The sequence below is a fragment of the Oncorhynchus mykiss genome, chromosome 17, assembly GCF_057628025.1.
Source record: "Oncorhynchus mykiss isolate SJ-2025 chromosome 17, ASM5762802v1, whole genome shotgun sequence".
In the NCBI taxonomy this organism is placed as follows: Eukaryota; Metazoa; Chordata; class Actinopteri; order Salmoniformes; family Salmonidae; genus Oncorhynchus; species Oncorhynchus mykiss.
The window spans coordinates 50321820-50341654 of record NC_143038.1 but is presented as its reverse complement, the minus strand read 5'-3'; the positions used below and the strand labels follow the sequence as shown (position 1 = coordinate 50341654).

General features: G+C 41.6%; 2 protein-coding genes across 2 annotated transcripts; one reads left to right on the top strand and one right to left on the bottom strand.

The window, feature by feature from the left end:
• The first annotated feature begins 3618 nt into the window (after positions 1-3618).
• On the top strand, positions 3619-4678 carry LOC110494428 (transcription factor HES-5-like). The gene is made up of 2 exons (XM_021569452.3): positions 3619-3731; positions 3842-4678. Exons 1-2 carry the CDS (start codon positions 3678-3680, stop codon positions 4274-4276), a joined length of 489 nt encoding a protein of 162 aa, XP_021425127.2. The 5' UTR covers positions 3619-3677; the 3' UTR covers positions 4277-4678.
• Positions 4679-7021: 2343 nt separating this feature from the next.
• Positions 7022-19310, bottom strand: aldh4a1 (aldehyde dehydrogenase 4 family, member A1). Its single transcript, XM_021569451.3, has 15 exons — positions 19057-19310; positions 17675-17768; positions 17448-17540; positions 17029-17076; positions 16774-16929; positions 16488-16637; positions 16259-16333; positions 15929-16116; positions 15728-15801; positions 14154-14350; positions 13909-13956; positions 13646-13798; positions 10576-10697; positions 10224-10342; positions 7022-10022 (listed from the first exon to the last, which is right to left on the bottom strand). The coding sequence occupies exons 1-15, from the start codon at positions 19095-19097 to the stop codon at positions 9910-9912; spliced, it is 1671 nt and encodes a 556-aa protein (XP_021425126.3). The 5' UTR covers positions 19098-19310; the 3' UTR covers positions 7022-9909.
• Between the last annotated feature and the right edge of the window lie 525 nt (positions 19311-19835).

The window sequence follows — 19835 nt, the reverse complement described above, 5'->3', positions numbered from 1 at the left end:
AAAGAGAGGTCAGGCATTTCCCAGGTTCCCTGTGTGGTTCAAGTCACAAGGATACCCCCCTACTTGATGAGGCGCGTGACGCCAAGCACCTGCCCCTCTCTTTGTGAGAGAGCTGTGCCCTCGTAGGGGCACCCAGAGTCAAAGCCTGGTTCAGCAAAACAGCCAGGAATGCATTATGCTCTTTTACATGGCCCAGTTCGGCGGGAGAGAAAGAGGGCTACATCTGGGAGACACAAGGCTGGTTAAGACAATCTCACAATCTCCAGTAATCCTGAAGATAGAAAAATACACAGAAACAGGGTGAATAAAAAACATGGCTGGAGGGCTGTCCATTTCATTTTTATAGAAGATCTAAGAGGATTCAGCGGCACCCAACTATTTTTGAAGTAGACAGGCTATTGATTCAGCATGTTGTTTTCTAGCTACATTATATTATACAGTATAGGCATACACACACACTTAAGGCCATGATACATTGGCAATTTTTTAGGCAATGTTGCTGAGCAATGTTGCCAGCAATTGTTGCTGCACACTTTTCCCATTGAAAATAAACAAGTCTTTATTATCTGGGGAATTTTGTGGACGTTAACAATACCAATGAAAATTGCATTGAAATTCTAACATTCCACAGTTGTTGCCCAACCGGACTGATGCCCTAAGAGCCACTTTAAAGCGAATTTATGCTTGATCCAAAAATGGCGGAGCCTCCGGAGGCATACAGAAGCCAAAATGACCTCCGTACTGCATTGCTGTGCGCCACCCAAATTTTGTAAAAATAGCTCCACATTTACATGATTGGTTGATGGTAGGTGAGGGCAAGGGGTCCTGTATAAACACAAACTCACTTCCTTGACAACTTCCTTCACAGCAACTCTGCTCAACAGTTCTGTGCTGCTCCTCGAAGTGCAAGAAGTATGAATGCCCTGACTTCTGCAGAGGCCATATCCCCGTAAACGCTGTACGGCTAATTCAGACATCAGATTGACCATGCAGCATCTTTTATGTTTGATCTGAAAATGTGATCAGACATTGGATGGTGTGACGCAACTGTGGAGGTTCTGGATCCATGCAGAGGCCAAATTGAGCTCTGTACTGCATAGCCGTACGCCTCCTAAATGTTGTAACAGTGCTTGCTGTTTGGGGTTTTAGGCTGGGTTTCTGTATAGCACTTTGTGATATCGGCTGATGATAAAAGGGCTTTATAAATACATTTGATTGATATAGCTCGGCTTAAACATTCATTGGTTGATGGTAGGTGGGGGCGGGAGGTCCTGTATAAACATAAATTCACTTCCTTGACAACTTCCTTCACAACAGCTCTGCTCAACAGTTCTGAGAAAGAAGTATGAATGCCCTTACGTCAGCAAAGGCTGTACACTACAGTTCTTGTGCTGACGTTGCCTCCAGAGCCAGTTTGGAACTTTACTATTCTGTGAGCTTGTGTGGCCTACCACTTTGCGACTGAGCCATTATTGTTCCTAGAAGTTTCCACTTCACAATAACAGCACTTGTTGGAAAGGTGGCATCCTACTGTTTGAAGGTGCCACGTTGAATGTCACTGAGCTCTTCAGTAAGGCCATCCAGTGTTTGTCTATGGAGTGTGCTCGATTTTATACACTTATCTGCAATGGATGTGGCTGAAATAGCCAAATCCACTAATTTGAAGGTGTGTCTACATAATTTTGTATTTATTTATTTTATCTTTATTTAACTAGGCAAGTCAGTTAAGAACAAATTCTTATTTACAATGACAGCATACCCAGGCCAAACCTTCCCCTAACCTGGATGATGCTGGGCCAATTGTGCGCCGCCCTATGGGACTCCCGATCATGGCCGGTTGTGATACAGCCCGGGATCGAACCAGATGCACTACGATGCAGTGCCTTAGATGAAAAAGATGCATATAAATGCATATAAACCCTGGATTGCCATGCTATGTATTGGCCACTGAGAGGCTTTGAAGCCACCTGTCGGCCATATTGACATTCCAGTAGGGGCAGTCCTCCATAGAAATTAATGGAATTTTACAGTGTTTCAACTAAATGTTTCAGGGGCAAAATTAAATGTATTAAAATATGTTTTGTTGTTGTGGGGACAGTAACACAAGTAATTATACTTTAAGGAAAATGTTTATAGACAGACAGACAGACAGACAGACAGACAGATGACATAATATAATTTAAAAGTATACATGAAGTTGTCTGTAACATAATAAATGTGACAAAAATGAATGTAGACATTAATAAATGCATTTCTATAACTTCCCAAATATGTTTTTACAATGGTGGGGGAGTGCCAAGATGGCGGCACGGTGGCTTCAACGCAGTGCACCCAAATAGTATTCTAGTGGATTTATAAATCATTTGGGGGAAACAGGTCTTGTTAAGTTCACCCGAGCTGACAGAGGTTTCCCGCGCACAGAAGCCAGCTGCTCCTCTCTTCAAAAACTAATCCTGTAGACTGTGTTGTTCCAACTTTCCCACAGCACACTTTCAACAGAGCAACAATGGAAGTGTGCCTTTCTGAATACCGCATTACTCACGGTCCTCAATGAGGCATCTAATTCCCAAGGGGCCATATGGAAAAATATTATGTTGATACATTGTTGACCGATTGCTGAAAAAAAATTAACTAAGAGAAAATAGTAGTTTACAAAGGTTCACATAAGCTATCAGACTGTTTCTGTATATCCTATATCGAAAAAAATATCCTTACAGTGACAACAGACATATAATAATAGTAAAAATAATAACAATTTATTTTAATTTTATTTCACCTTTATTTAACCAGGTAGGCAAGTTGAGAACAAGTTCTCATTTACAATTGCGACCTGGCCAAGATAAAGCAAAGCAGTTCGACACATACAACAACACAGAGTTACACATGGAATAAAACAAACATACAGTCAATAATACAGTAGAAAAATTAGTCTATATACGATCTGAGCAAATGAGGTGAGATAAGGGAGGTAAAGGCAAAAAAAAAGGCCATGGTGGAGAAGTAAATACAATATAGCAATATAACAACAACAACAATAAGATGAAGAACAATAATAATAATAATAGTTTTAGAATAACATAATTATAAGCCTATATTTATTATAATACTGTTGTAAATATTTTTATTGTAATATAATAGTAGGCCTTATAAGAGTTGCTATTAGAATCCTAATAATATGCGCATTTGAAATATGTTGTAAGGTTGAATGAATTCATCAAAATAACTGATTTATCAAAAAAAAATGCGCGAAAAAGCAGTAAGGTCCCTTGATACTGAATAATCTTCTGGGTGACCATTCACTTATTCAGGACTTGTTTTCCCGCCTTTTGGTCTGAGTCTTTCATGAGAATGATGCAGCATCTTGGAATGCAGTTGCAAGCAACAGAGTCAACTACTTCACAGCACTCTTTTATTGCACGCTCCACCTGTTCCCTTGGGACACGCTCATTGTCCTGAGGCAATAGACAGTCAATTTAGCATGAAGTAATTGAAGCCTCTTCATTGTACTGTCTGCGTTCCTGATTGGCCAGCAAGTGTGTGAAACTCCTGTCAAACTGAGACCCACACGGGTTTACAGTGTGATGAGTGTATAAATACAGAAGCCCTGTCGAGATGGACAAACCACAGTTCTAACATCCGACGACTATCTACCAAGAACAAACAACTGACCGACAGCAATGGCTCCTGTCAATATTTGCGACATGGTGATGACCACGAAAGATAAAATCAAAGTAAGTACAAATAGGCTACCTCTATCTTCATCAATTTAATACGTTATGTTTGAATTTTAACATGATTTTAAAAATACAATTAAACTAATCAGATCCTTTATTTTCTCCAGCTTAGAAAACCAGTGGTGGAAAAGATGCGCCGAGACCGCATTAACAGCAGCATCGAACAGCTCAAGACACTCCTCAAAACCGAACTTAAAGCACACCAACCCAACTCGAAACTGGAAAAGGCTGACATTCTCGAGACAGCTGTGGTTTACCTGAAAGACAACAGCATGCGCTCTGCTGCTTCATTCAACGTAGCGTCACCTGTCCAAAGCTACGCGGAGGGATTCACCCGCTGCCTGGAGGAGACGCTGCGCTTCCTCTCAGCGAAAAACCAGCCGACTGGCTCACAACAGAAGCTTCTTAATCACTTCCATCGCGCTCAGAAACTCGGTGATAGAGTCGTGCTGAGTGCAAACCGCGCAACGGTCCCTCACAACAGCAGCACTCCGAAACGTGTCACCCCAGGTGGAAGAGGGCCCATGTGGAGACCCTGGTGATGCTCATAGCCTATCTGGAGACTTTCAGTAATTAAACTTTCGATGTCAAAACCAGATAATATTTTGGTCTAGCACGACCCTCCCTGTATGCTCTCTTCTTGTTGGAAATTATTCTTCCCTATACAATTTTATCTTTTGTTCGCAAAATATACAATTATTGTTATTCTTCTGTGTAGAATATCCTCTATTGTGCATGTATTATTAACTTTACAATTGCGAAGTAAAATGTTTTTACATATTGTAAAATATATTATTATAATATATTGGTGTATCTATTTCTGGGAAAATACCTCAGCCCTATGTTGCTGAATTGTAATTTGTCCTGAAACAAACTGTGATTGGAACATTGTCTATCACATTGATGTGGCAATATTCCCAATAAATAAATGAAATGACAATTTATGTATGAATCTCTAACTATTGTATAGTCTAACCATGCTTTGTAGACACAACACTTAGGCTACAACTCAGCAGAGCACATACAATAAAGTGACACCTGAGGGCCAGGTATGTGATTTGACGTCATGGAATGAAAAGACAATGTTACATTATTACAAAATGATCTACCAATAGGCCTACACAATTATTTAGACCTAGTAATACTTTAGATAATGACTTGGGTAAATGAAGCCATGCAAATCTATAGGTGGTCTCCGCATTTTCTACTGAAAATCCTAATCTTATATTGTGTAAAGCTCATTCTTTTTAAGAGCTGAGGGCATTAATTACTCCCCGGTAATTTCGTGGTTTTTGTTTGCAGTGGTCTATTTTTCTAATATAACCCGACCAGAAGAACCTCTAAATGTGTTGTCACTCCAGAAGCGACAGAAGGTTGCTTTTGGGCGGGAGAATGAAGGCATTAATGACTCGAGTCTGTTGAGTAAACATTTTCAAATTGAATGGTACAGCTGCTGTTTAGAACACAAAAGCTAGCACAGCCGCCTCCGGAAAGCCCTACCTAAACCTGCAACCTGAGCTTCTTTCCCACAGCCGCCTCCGGAAAGCCCTACCTAACCTGCAACCTGAGCTTCTTTCCCACAGCCGCCTCCGGAAAGCCCTACCTAACCTGCAACCTGAGCTTCTTTCCCACAGTCGCACCATTCAGAACTGTCAATTAGAAGTGTGTGTCGAATTTCGCTCCAACATTCTCAATCCCACACATGGCATTTTATTGCTGGTATGAGGCCATAAGGTAAAAAAAGGAATCTGATAAAAATCTCCATGTGAATATGGCATAAACCTGAAATGTACAACAATACCATAAACAGTTGGATATGACCAGTGAATATTAATAGGCCTACTGATCATTGAAGGGAAGAATGGACATCATATAATTCAAAGGGTGATGGGGATTTATTTGAAGCATCACACATTGAGCTCTCCCAATTGTGCTGCATAACAGACATAATGTTATTCCATAAATCTGCATAACAATGCCTTCCACTGCAGTATGTATCACAAATTAGATCAGCCCCTGGAATACTTGGCGTAATTTTGTAATGACACCATAAAGTACCCAGGATTTGTCCTGAATAATTTTGACATGATTATACTTCAGACTTCTTTCAATATGAATAGTAGGTCAACACTTCATTTGTAGTCCAGTACAGATGGTTTGGAAATGTTCAACTAATGAGTTGCAAATGTGCTTTGTGAAGAGCTTAAAACATTTGGTTTGTTTAGATGATGGATACGATCCGTTTCTTTCTATTTCCCTCTAGGTAATCAGCACCACTGCCTACACCTGCACAATGGCTCTGGTTGTCTGATCTCATTAGAATTCATAAACAGTGGAATAAGTTGTGATGAGAAAGTTGAGTATAAAAAGAGAGCAGGTTCTGTAGGCCTATACACTGAATGTACAAAACATTAGGAACACCTTACTAATATTGAGTTGCACCCCTCCCCCTTTGCCCTCAGAAAAGACCCAATTCGTTAGGGCACGAATGGACTCTACAAGGTGTTGAAAGCATTCCACAGGGATACTGGCCCATGTTGACTCCAATGCTTCCCACTGTTGTGTCAAGTTGGCTGGATGTCTTTTGGTTGGTGGACCATTCTTGATAGACATGTGAAACTGTTGAGCATGAAAAACCCAGCAGTGTTGCAGTTCTTGACCTAAACCGGTGCGCTTGGCACCTACCATCATACCCGGTTCAAAGGTACTTCAATATGTTGTTTTTCCCATTCCCATTCTGATTGGCACACATACAGTACACAATCCATTTGTCAAGGCTTAAAGATCAATCTTTAACCTGTCTACCTCCCTTCATCTACACTGATTGAAGGGTTGGTCTATGGTTAGTCTATGTCATGAAAAGAGCAGGTGTCCTTAATGTTTTGGTGTGGCAGGCAGGCAGTTCCCATGTCTACACTTACAGCACTGACGCTTGGCCTTGTGTGTAGAAGTGTGTCTCTAACACTTTGAACAATGGGAGTGTATGCCAGAGGACCAGTAATGAGGTCTCCTCACATCTGACTTTGATATGACAGGAGTGTGACACTAAAGACACCACAGTGGGTGTGACAAGGTAGTGTGCTGGGACACACTCCAACAACAGGCAGTAAAAACCTCAGATTTGTACTTTGACACCTCAGTGTGGAACAGTGTGCCCATTTCCCACTGGTCACATTCATTTCAACTCGTCAAATTGGTTAAAGAAACTGAAGGAACACCAACTTAAAAATGTGTCAGTCTCATTAACAACAAGAAATGGTCAAGCAAGCCACATTCAGAAACAAAAAGACATTAAAAACAAGTTTAATATCATTTCTGAAATTATGAAAATGTATAATAATGCTAATTCAATTAAGGTAAATCCCTAATATTGCCAATACAGGCACATTAGAAGACAAATAATTTATATTAACATTTAACAGAAAACACATTTATGAAAATATATCCTCAACTTTTGTTTTAAAAGCAAGATGACATGAAATTGAGATTTAGACTGAGCAATCATATGCAGTTGAAGCATTTTTTTTTTTTTTAAATGGACAAACACTCAGTAAAATTTGAAATCAACAGTTAGTGTGCTGTTACTGAAATAAACCTGATTAGATGGCAAAGCAGGGTTTAAGTAAAAAGGCAATGGCACCCTCATAGCCAGATACTGTAGGCCAAGCCATAGCTCAAGTGTAACAAGTGCATCACCTTCCTATCAGAGACAGTCAGGCAGGGGGTTGAGTATTACAGTGTGATAACACAGCAAACCAAAACACAGTGAGGAAAACCACATTATTGCAGTTTCGATACACACAACCATGTTTACTGAATATAGGTTAAGAAGGATGGTTAGTAAGGACTTTTTTTGGTAAAAGCCATCCTCTTTTTTACAATCATAGGGAACAGAAAACCTAAAATGATAAACATTGGGTTGATACTTGTACCGTAGCAGTCATGAAATATTATTGAAACGTTGGGTTATTGTTTTTGTCATGGCAGATGGTCAGCTAATACTTATAATATATAGTTAGTTTTGTATAATACAAATACAGCAGGACATGTGGAAAACTTAACAGCCTCAGGACCAGTCAGTACTGAGATGGTCAGAAACGGAGGCTCAGATACAGCAGTCATTTAATTAAAAACAGAAGACTGATTAATTAGAACTAATAGTAAATCTCTGTAGAATCTATGGTAGACCAAAAAGTTTAACTACAGTACCAGTCAAAAGTTTGGACACAAGTACTCATTCAAGGCTTTTTCTTTATCATCACTTTTCTACATTGTAGAATAACAGAAGACATCATTACTATGAAATAACACATATGGAATCATGTAGAAACCAAAAGTGTAAAACAAATCAAAATATATTTTTCACCTGGAATGCATTCCAATTAACAGGTGTGCGTTAAAAGTTCATTTGTGGAATTTCTTTCCTTCTTAATGTGTTTGAGCCAATCAGTTGTGTTGTGACAAGGTAGGGGTGGTACACAGAAGATAGCCCTATTTGGTACAAGACCAAGTCCATATTATGGCAAGAACAGCTCAAATAACCAAAGAGAAACAACAGTCCATTTTTACTTCAAGGTCAGTCAATCTGGAAAATTTCAATAACTTTCAATAAAGTACAGTCACAATAACCACCAAGCGATATGATGAAACAGGCTCTCATGAGGACTGCCACAGGAAAGGAAGACCCAGAGTTACTTCTGCTGCAGAGGATAAGTTCATTAGAGTTAACAGCCTCAGAAATTGCAGCCCAAATAAATGCTTCACAGAGTTCAAGTAACAGGCATATTTCAACATCAGGCCTTCATGGCCGAATTGCTGCTAAGAAACCACTACTAAGGGACACCAATAAGAAGAAGAGACTTGCGTGGGCCAAGAAACCCAAGCAATGGACATTAGAACGGTGGATATCTGTCCTCTGGTCTGATGAGTCCAAATTTGAGATTTTTGGTTCTACCCACCTTGTCTTTGTGAGACGCAGAGTAGGTGAACGGATGATCTCCTCGTGTGTGGTTCCCACCGTGAAGCATGGAGGTGGTGTGATAGTGCTTTGCTCAGTGATTTATTTAGAATTCAAGGCACACTTAATCAGCGTGGCTACCACAGCATTCTGCAGTGATACGCCATGCTATCTGGTTTGCGATTAGTGGAACTATCATTTGTTTTTTAACAGGACAATGACCCAAAACACACATCCGGGCTGTGTAAGGGCTATTTGACCAAGAAGGAGAGTGATGGTGCTGCATCAGATGACTAGGCGCCACAATCACCCAACCTCAACCCAATTGAGATGGTTTGGGATGAGTTGGACCGCAGAGTGAAGGAAGAGCAGCCAACAAGTGCTCAGCACATGTTTGAACTCCTTCAAGACTGTTGAAAAATCATTCCTCATGAAGCTGGTTGAGAGAATGCCAAGAGTGTGTAAAGCGGTCATCAAGCCAAAGGGTGGCTATTTTGAATGACTTAAAATATATTTGACTTTGTTAAACATTTTTTTGCTTACTACATGATTCCATGTGTGTTATTTCATAGTGTTGAAGTCTTCACTATTATTCTACAATGTATAAAATAGTTTTAAAAAATGAATAAAAACCCTTGAATGAGTAGGTGTGTCCAAACTTTTGACTGGTACTGTCTGTGGATCCATGGGACGTTTCATAGTGCCATTCTTCTGTACAGCTAGCAGGCCATCTGATCTGGCTCAGCTCCTGCTGATCTCATGAAGTGCCAGAGAGGGGCGCCTTTGCTCCCCCTTTTAATTTAGAACAGCTAATAGAGCATTTCTCCAACTCGGTCCTCGGGACCTCAAGGGGTGCATGTTTTGGTTTTTGCCGTAACACTACACAGTTGATTTCAAATAATCAAAGCTTGATTAGTTGATTATTTGAATCAACGGTGTAGTGCTAGGACAAAAACGTGCAGCCCTTGGGGTCCCAAGGACCAGGTTGGGGAAACCCTGAGCTAAAAATTACATTTGTACTTGTGTCTAGCTTCAGTGCAGGCTTGTATGGGCTAAAAAGGACTAAAACTTGGACGAGTAAGGAGAGGGTTTCCCCTCTTCATTTCATTGTCAGTCTTGACTGGAGAAAGGGATAGGACAAAAATCAGACAGATTCCTCTACAAAGCTAGGATTGGATGAGGGCCAAATGGTTAGGGAGGGGGTACAGTACTGTCTTTTTAACCCATGTATGGGTACTTCCATTCTCTGAGCGGGACGTGGGTGGCCTTGACCACCTGTGGGGATGTCCATCGCAGGACGTAGTGAGGACCACCAGGTTTGTCATTGGTACCTATGCAGACAAGAATGTTCACGTTTTAGCTGTTATAAGTGCTTATATTCATCCTATTTCGTATTAATAAAAATGATGTCGGCAGAAGGCATTATGTCAGACACAGAGAGCTCATCAGGAGTCATGAAAAGTCCTGCTTCATAGAACTGTTGACAGTCAAATGAATATCAAAGCTTTGGAGTGGTGTGTGGGTCATTTTACCTGAAGCTCTGGCGCCACCAAATGGCTGCTGGGCGACAATCGAGCCGGTGGACTTGTCATTCACGTAGTAATTTCCTGCAGCGTTCCTCAAGGCCTTAGCTGCCTCATCTACAACATTCCTGGAACAAATATGATTAAAGGATTAGGACGTTTTCTTGACAAGTGTCAATTTCTGTGTAAAGTCAAATCTATTAACAATGAGCAGATCATAGTAGGCGTGGTTGGCATCCATAATAAATTATCTGAAAAGTTACAGGGATAACTATATTACGTTCAGTCTTCATGGAGCAAGCAACCCTTTCACAGTAAAATGATGCCACACCATAAAAAAACAGGGAGTGTTCTAACTTACTTGTCAAGAGCGAAGACCGCTCCTGTCAGGGCGTATGGTGATGTGTTGTCTATAAGGTTTAGAACCTCCTTGTAGTTGTTCTCAGGGTAAACATAGACAGACAGAACTGGGCCAAAGATTTCCTACAGGACGTTCATCAAGAACAGAGTTATAAGAAAGTTAGTTATACATTCCTATATTAATTGACCTACCTTAATTATGAATTACCTTAATTAAAAACGAAAAGGTGAAATTTCTTGAGTCAATAATTATTCAACCTCTTATGGCATACCTAACTATGTTCAGGAGTAAAAATGTGCTTAACTAGTCACATTATACAGCTGAATTCAGAAGTTTACATTACACTTTAGCCAAATACATTTAAAAACTCAGTAGAGAGAATGATTTATTTCAGCTTTTATTTCTTTCATCATATTCCCAGTGGGTCAGAAGTTTACATACACTCAATTAGTATTTGGTAACATTGCCTTTTAATTGTTTAACTTGGGTAAAATGTTTCGAGTAGCCTTCCACAAGCTTCCCACAATAAGTTGGGTGAATTTCGGCCCCCAGAGCTGGTAACTGAGTCAGGTATGTAGGCCTCCTTGCTCGCACTCACTTTTTCAGTTCTGCCCACAAATTTTCTATAGGATTGAGGTCAGGGCTTTGTGATGGCCATTTTGCCACAACTTTGGAAGTATGCTTGGGGTCACTGTCCATTTGGAATACCCATTTGCGACCAAGCTTTAAGTTCCTGACTGATTTCTTGAGATGTTGCTTCAATATATCCACATACATTTCTTTCCTCATATTTTGTGAAGTGCACCAGTCCCTCCTGCAGCAAAGCACCCCCACAACATGATGCAACCACCCCCACGCTTCACAGTTGAGATGGTGTTCTTCTGCTTGCAAGCCTCCCCTTTTTCCTCCAAACATAACAATGGGCATTATGGTACAGTTCTATTTTTGACCAGAGGATATTTCTCCAAAAAGTACGATCTTTGTCCCCATGTGCAATTGTAAACCATAGTCTGGCTTTTTTATGGCGTTTTTGGAGCAGTGGCTTCTGCCTTGCTGTGTGGCCTTTTAGGTTATGTTGATATAGGACTCGTTTTACTGTGGATATAGATACTTTAGTATCCGTTTCCTCCAGCATCGTCACAATGTCCTTTGCTGTTGTTCTGGGATTGATTTGCACTTTTCTCACCAAAGTACTTCACCTCTAGAAGACGGAACGCGTCTCCTTCCTGAGCGGTATGAAGGCTGCTTGGTCCCATGGTGTTTATACTTGCGTACTATTGTTTGTACAGATGAGCGCGGTAACGTCAGGCATTTGGAAATTGCTCCCAAGGATGTACCAGACATGTGGAGGTATACCATTTTTTTTCCTGAGGCCTTGGCTGAATTATTTTGATTCTCCCGTGATGTCAAGCAAAGAGGCACTAAGTTTGAAGGTAAGCATTGAAATGCATCCAATTGACTTAAATTATGTCAATTAGCCTATGATAATTTCCTGGAATTTTCCAAGCTGTTTAAAGGCACAGTCAACTTAGTGTATGTAAACTTATGACCCACTGGAATTGTGATACAGTGAATTATAAGTGAAATAATCTGTCTAAACAATTGTTGGAAAAAATGACTTGTGTCCTGCACAAAGTAGATGTCCTAACCAACTTGCAGAAACTATAGTTTATTAACAAGAAATTTGTGGAGTGGTTGAAAAATGAGTTTTAATTATTTTTTTGAATGACTACCTCATCTCTGCACCCCACACATACAGATAATTGTAAGGTTCCTCAGTCGAGCAGTGAATTTCAAACCGATTCAACCACAAAGACCATGGAGGTTGTTCTTATGCCTTGCAAAGAAGGGCACCTATTGGTAGATAGGTAAAAATGATTGAATATCCCTTTGAGCATGGTGACGTTATTAATTAATGGGCAAATGTTGCACAATCCAGGTGTGGAAAGCTCTTAGAGACATACCCAGAAAGACTCACAGCTGTAATCACTGTCAAAGTTGCTTCTACAAAGTATTGATTTAGGTGTGCAAATACTTCTGTCAATTAGATATTCCTGTATTTCATTTTCAATCAATTGGCAACATTCTTTTAAAATAATGACTTTTTCATTATGGGGTATTGTGTCTAGATGGGTGAGAGAAAAAAACTATTTAATCAATTTTGAATTCAGGCTGTACCAACAAAATGTGGAAAAGGTCAAGGGGTATGAATACCTTCTGAAGGCATTGTACATGTATATAAATTAATCCAAGCACTTAGCCCTCAGCCTGACTGCTGGCCTCAGTTAAAATTGATAAAATAATCCTGCTCCTTTTCTCCATAAGACAGCAATATCTATTAGACAAGGATAATTGAACAAGTCAGTCATTTTCAGCAATTCATACCCAACTGAGTCTGTCAAGTAATTCTGACATGTTTGGTATGTTTGTCTGGTATAACTCTGGCAGGTTGGTTCAAAAAAGGGAGAACACATGGTTCTCAGATGTTTATTCTGAGATCTTTCAACTGGAAATGTTATGTAGTAGGTATGTGTGGTAGGCCAGTCAGTCAGCACACAGTCAGGCCACAGTTACACATCCCACCCCTTGGGGAAAGTGGCACTCTGGGACATTCAACGAAGCTCCGGTATGCGTAAGAAGTCTGTGGTGTGTGCACAGGTGGGGGGATTACCAAGCTAATCAGCTAAACGAGGGTTATCTACCGACCAACAGAGCTTTTGGATCTTCCATTTGACATGCCCTTTTGGAGTTTTTAAATCACCAACTTTACATCAACGACCCCCTTGTGCTGGCCCGACCAGTCACGCTGGAACTGTCCACCCAGATCCCCAGTAAGCAAACACTCTGTTCCCAGGCACAACCACACCCAACCCGGACCGCACATTCATACTTTCACAGTAATGCACCTGCCTAGTCAGGTTACAGAACAATTAGGCAAGCGTAGGGCCCCTACACACAACAAGTATAGTATCACAGTAGGTTGTCTAATCGGGTCCATAACAGTCACATTATGAAGTTCCATAGGCTAACAGTGATGGGGAATGAAGTGATCTACAATATCAAGTCTTACCTCGGCCATGATGGCTTCCTGTGGGTCTGTGCTCTCAATGATGGTCGGCTCCACAAAGTAACCCTTCTTGTCATCACAGTGGCCCCCAGCAATTATGTTCAATTTAGGGGATGACTTGGCATGGTCCAACCACTTCTTAATCCGAGCAAAGGACTAAAAGAAGAATAAATAATTTTGAAAATATAAACATTAATCTTGTTCAGAAGTAATAAAGCTGGTTCTAGTCAAGCATCCAGTGTGGTGAAAATGTCACAGTACTGTACCTTGTCATCAATCACAGCAGAGAAGAATGTACTCCAGTCCTCCACAGGCTAGACAGGGGAGACAGAAAGACACTTAACAACAACCTGACATCGAATGAACACTTACAGTACAAACTTCAACGGTTTTAAAGAACTGCTACAGCAGAACAACTCAACTGGCTGTATCTATTCCCACCAAAATAACCCTAGTGCCAGTCACTGATGAATCTGACAGTCCTCAGAGCTAAGATCAGTTGCACACTCACGTCTCCAACTTTGAGCTGCTTGTGGATGTCCAGGAGCCCCTGTTTGATCTGGGGCCACAGGGAGTCTGGTACATACATCCTGGAGCAGGCTGAGCACTTCTGCCCTCCGTACTCAAACGCAGAGCGGATGGTCCCAGTCACCACACTCCGCACATCCGCAGACTTATGCACAAAGTGGAAGTTCTTACCGCCACATTCTGAAAGACATGACAGATGAGAACGTCAGTGAAGCAATGTGTAAAGAGTGATATAGGTTAGGGATGTGACAAATGGACAATTTAAACGGATAATAAAACCATAATTATAGGCCTTCCGAGTGGCGCAGAGGTCTAAGGCACTGCATCGCAGTGGTCAAAGGCACTGCATCACAGTGGTCTAAGGCACTGCATCGCAGTGGTCGAAGGCACTGCATCACAGTGGTCGAAGGCACTGCATCACAGTGGTCGAAGGCACTGCATCACAGTGGTCGAAGGCACTGCATCACAGTGGTCGAAGGCACTGCATCACAGTGGTCGAAGGCACTGCATCACAGTGGTCGAAGGCACTGCATCACAGTGGTCGAAGGCACTGCATCACAGTGGTCGAAGGCACTGCATCACAGTGGTCTAAGGCACTGCATCGCAGTGTTGCGGCGTCACTACAGCCTGGTGTTCGATCCTAGTTTGTGTCACAAACGGCCATGACCGGGAGTCCCATAGGGCGGCGCACTATTCGCCGGGGGGGGGGGGGGAATTACTTTGCTCATTGCGCTCTAGTGACTCCTTGTGGCAGGCCGGGCACCTGCAGGTTGACTTTGGTTGTCCGTTGAACAGTGTTTCCTCCGACACATAGGTGCAGCTGGCTTCTGGGTTAAGCGAGCTGGTGTTAAGTGCGGCTTGGCAGGTCATGTTTCGGACAACACATGACTTGACCTTCGCCTCCTAAGGTTCAGAATTTTTGGAACGGAGGAGAGTGATTAGTTGCCGTAGTTCCGAGAACACAAACACTTGCATCTTTCATAGCGAGCTAGCGAGGGGTGAAGAGAAAGAGGACAGGCACAGTATAGGCAGCTCGACTACCAGGCAAACGGAGTCAGAATCGTGCACTTGGCCTAACTATTGGCAATCAAAAGCTGTATCTCACAATGGAATGTTGTATCACAATATCAAGGCTTGCAATGTCTCTGAAATTAAGTAAAGCAGGGCCTATCATCAATGAATTGGCTAAGAACAAAAAACATTTAACGATCCCAATTTTGATGAAGTGTTTTAACATTCACACCCCAACATAGGCATAAGAATAAAGATGATATTCCCATGTAATGTTCAATGTACAGCTAATGAAACAGCTAGTGTGTTGCGGTGTATGGGCTGTACAGCTAGCGCCTGGTGGTGTACAGCTAGCGCCTGGCGGTGTACAGCTAGCGCCTGGCGGTGTACAGCTAGCGCCTGGCGGTGTACAGCTAGCGCCTGGCGGTGTACGGCTAGTGCCTGGCAGTGTACGGCTAGTGCCTGGCAGTGTACGGGGCTGTACAGCTAGTGCCTGGCGGTGTACGGGCTGTACAGGTAGTGTGTGGCGGTGTTGCTCCAACCCACCTCCTCCCACCCGAGGGAAGTTCTTGTAGATATCCAGGTTCTGGGCCACTTGTTTCCACAGGCGCTTGAAGGTACTGAAAAAGATGAATGGGTTGTTAAGAAAATACAGGGGTTATCACACATTATGTGAAACTGGTCTAAATGAAAAGTGGCAGACAGTTTCAGGTTAATATACATAAACGTATACAGACGGACACATACGGGACACTGCCGGTAAAGTTGATGCCAGCCAGATGTTCAGAGGAAGTGATGGTGTCTCCAAACACTGGTCCGTCGGCTGGCACAAACTGGATGATGTTGGGGGGTAACCCTGACTCCCGCAGAACATTGTATACGGCGTAGCTAGCTGACATGGCTGTGTCGCTAGGCTTCCACAGAACTACATTACCCTGACAAACACAGAGCCAGGGCAAACAAAGAAAGTCCAGTTCAATTCAGACTATAACCAACAAGACACACAAGGAACTTAATGTGAAGTAAATGACAACTATAAGGAAATGTTTGTATTGTTGTTAGTAGGAGGGGACTTACCATGAGAGCAGGTGTACCCGCTAGGTTTCCACCAATTGCAGTGAAGTTAAATGGGGCGACAGCAGCTACAAAACCCTATAGTTAAAGGGGAAATAAAAGTGTTGACATAAAAAGTCCTGGAATATAAGAGTTCCAGAAATCAATCCTAACATATCCCCAAGTATACAGGTTGTCTGTGACTGACTACTATTCAATTGAACAGATAATGCTAGGACCAGTGAGTGCTCACCTCCAGTCCACGGTAGAGCATGGTGTTGGTGCTACCATCACTGTCCAGGGGCTGCTGGCTCTCCAGTTCAACAGCGTGCTTCGCATTGAACCGGAAGAAGTCTATTAGCTCTGCAGCCGCATCAATCTCTGCCTGCACCACAGTTTTACCCTAGAAAAAATATGAAATAGAAAGCAGAGGGGATGAATATCACTCAATTCAAACAGAGCCTTGGTGATATTCAACAATACCACAAATATACAGTAAGACTATGAAAACCCCATGTAGGCTAAATAGTTCACTGTACCTGGCCTATCATGGTCTTGGCCAGAATCTCAGCTCTCTTAGGTCCACTGATGATGTCGGCAGCCTTAAAGAGGACCTGGGCTCGGTCCTGGATGGGTTTCAGGTCCCATTCTCTCCTCGCCGCCACAGAGGCTAAGATAGCTTTGTTGAGCAGGTCCTGTATCAATCATACCGAGGTAACACCATCCAGTCATGTCATGTAAATCTTGGAAAATGTCTGACACATAAAAACAGAAGAATTGTACTCTTAGTTTACCTTGTCAGCATAGCAAAACTTGGCCAGTTTGTGTGAGTGGTTGAAGGGCTTTGAAAATAAAATTACAATCAGTTATAATACCTTCAGGAAATAAAATGTAAAAAGAGTGTGGTACTGGTCTTTATCAAAAGGTAGAAATAACAGGCAGGCCTCCAGCAAAGTAGCATGTTAGTTTATGATAGCCAATGGATCTTATCAGAAACCGAAGAAAACACACAGCTGATAAACTGTAAATGACTAATACCGTTGGGTTAACTTGACAGGCCTTGAATGCTTCGGTTTGGATTAGACAGTATGCTGTGTATCTGAGCAGCAGTGTGAGTGAGAAGTGAGCGCTTCAGTCTCCAGGCTCCCATATTTGCAGGCAGCATGGAGCAATAGTTTGCTCAGATTAGGGACATGCTGTTGACTCTACTCACTGATAGCTGGTATCTGATGTCTTTGGTCCACACATGTTCATCCCCAACCACACAGGGAATCTCCTCTGTCTTCCCCTTCAGGTCATCCAGGGCCTATCACACACACACACTATTATTGTGTCTCACCTTTTAGAGAGATGACCTGGTTGTAGGTCACGAAGGGCATATACTGAATGGTGCAGGTGGATGTTGCTTGAGAGTGTGTGCATGTATGATTGTGTGTGTACCTTCTGCAGCTCGGCCCTCTCTGGACTGCCCTCGTTGAATCCCAGGATGGGCTCATTCTTCACCTCAACAGCTGCACAGGGGAAGGTCCTGAAACTGCACACAAGCAGACACACATGCTAGGACCAATGCACATCAAGTGAAGACAGACATATGCATGCAGTAGATATTTCCACATAGTATCAGATTTCTGGATGGAATGTGTCTCATCCTGAAAAATGTGTTCATCAATGTGTTATAGCCCTATACTTGAGGTAGCCTACTGGCCATTCATTCTCTTAACCCTTTATACAGCTTTGTTTTAATATGTTGATGGATAGGAATGAATGCCATTCAAGTTTATTTTGAGGCAAGTCCAAATCCTCACATTGTATAAACCAGGCACAATGCTTTGGACCTGAATAAGGCTTTACTGTCAGCTGGAATAAGTCATTTACTAGAGGTAATTTCACATCAGTTATTCTGGCCGAGACTCCCTATAGCAGCAAGCAAACAATTGCAATAAGGCTTTTTTTCTTATTTATACACTCCTCTCTGTGAGTCAGGGTGAAGTGTCAATTTAAAAGTTATGTGGAAAAGTTACAACACCGCCAAACTAAACAGTCAGTGAAGGTCAGAGTTTCAAACCGGGGAGACAGGGGCTGGTATTCAAATATTTAAAATTAAACTTAAATTCCTCTGCCCTGACAAACAGATGCACACATATGAACTCAATGAAAGTATTAGCCTTCCCATATTTACACAGATAATTATCTGCCAATGGGTGATCTGGTGTACAAAAGACAACCTTTATAAATGTTTATTGATCTTCACCACCATAGACCTCGAACGAGACTCAAGATTCCTATAATGTTTTAATTGGGGTTACTGCATAAACAAACATGAGTAGAAATTCATGCAGCTGGCTTGCCCATATCAAGGTGTCTTGAGTCCATTTCTTGCAGAACACCAGTCCCACTTCAGGCTTTTAACTAACCACATGTTTTAGCTCAAGTCATGTCACAATGCTGCTTGTTGAATGAATGTGCACTTCTGTGAACTGTTACCTTCACGCACGCGCCTTGGAATGTTAACCAGAAGAAACAAAATAATGAAGAACTTATTTAAACTCATTTAGCTCGCGTTGAAAGGGTCTGGTGGCTGGCAAGGAAAACATTTCTTAAATCATTACATAACACATTCAGCATTATTGCCTTTAATTTGCAGTTTATTTGTAATTGTCCTAATTGGCCAATTGTAGTGTGGAAAAAAACGTTCTGGTTAAGCAACAATCATAAGTCAGAAATCGACTATCAACTACCGGAATAATGCAAATGACATTAGGTTACGAAAAGTCAAAGCTAAGGTAAGTTGGTCTCGTGTATGTTCATGTGAAATTACATACCCCCTCCAAGAATGACACAATGCTGATCTCACACGCAGCATGTTTCAATGGAAAATATGTAGAGAGAAAGGGCAATCTAATAATAACACACTACTGCCAGCGATATAATGTATCAAGAACTGATAAGATACATCGAAACTGTCTGATATCTTGAGAATGTAGCCTACTGGTTACTTGTATCGCGAGTTTAGAGGATTCAGGCCGTACCAATATCCGATAGGGAGCCCACCATCGTTATTACCATCATTGCGTCTAAATTGTCACAGTATGTGATAGTGTTGCATCAGAAGAATAATTTAAATGATTTACTCTTAAGATTTAGACTGTGAAGCTGTTTTAAAATCCTACTTGTTCATATTTCAAAGAAACAAGTTTTGTAAACACACCTTTAATTTCCATAATGAAACTTACTGGAGGCAAGGAGGGGCGAGTCTGTGAATAGCCATTTAGCGCTAAGGAGAAGACATCCCTAGCCAATCAGAGTAGCGCTGTCATGTCTGAATCGAGAAATTCTATTTCTGACTGATCAAATGTGTAGTGTACATCGTTTCTCTTTATGAAGTTTATGATGTCCTTCGTCTTTTGCACAATTACGGATTTTCCCACTTAACCTGATTGATTTTAATTGTGACAAATGTAGGAACTGTTAGAGGATGTGTAGTCAACTGTTCCCCTACCTGTTTAGCTAAAAAAAAAATGCCCACAGATAAAATGGCGTCATATCACGTGATATCTACCATAACTTTCATTGGACTGATCATGTCAACATCTAACTTTCA

What these genes read in the sequence shown, in the direction of transcription:
- LOC110494428 (XM_021569452.3), top strand. Translation starts at nt 3,678, where the DNA reads ATGGCTCCTGTCAATATTTGCGACATGGTGATGACCACGAAAGATAAA. An exon ending in CCACGAAAGATAAAATCAAA is followed by an intron (nt 3,732 to 3,841) that starts GTAAGTACAAAT and finishes TATTTTCTCCAG; the next exon opens with CTTAGAAAACCAGTGGTGGA.
- aldh4a1 (XM_021569451.3), bottom strand. Translation starts at nt 19,097, where the DNA reads ATGCTGCGTGTGAGATCAGCATTGTGTCATTCTTGGAGGGG. An exon ending in CGGGTACACCTGCTCTCATG is followed by an intron (nt 16,117 to 16,258) that starts GTAAGTCCCCTC and finishes TGTGTTTGTCAG; the next exon opens with GGTAATGTAGTTCTGTGGAA. An exon ending in AACTTTACCGGCAGTGTCCC is followed by an intron (nt 15,802 to 15,928) that starts GTATGTGTCCGT and finishes CATCTTTTTCAG; the next exon opens with TACCTTCAAGCGCCTGTGGA.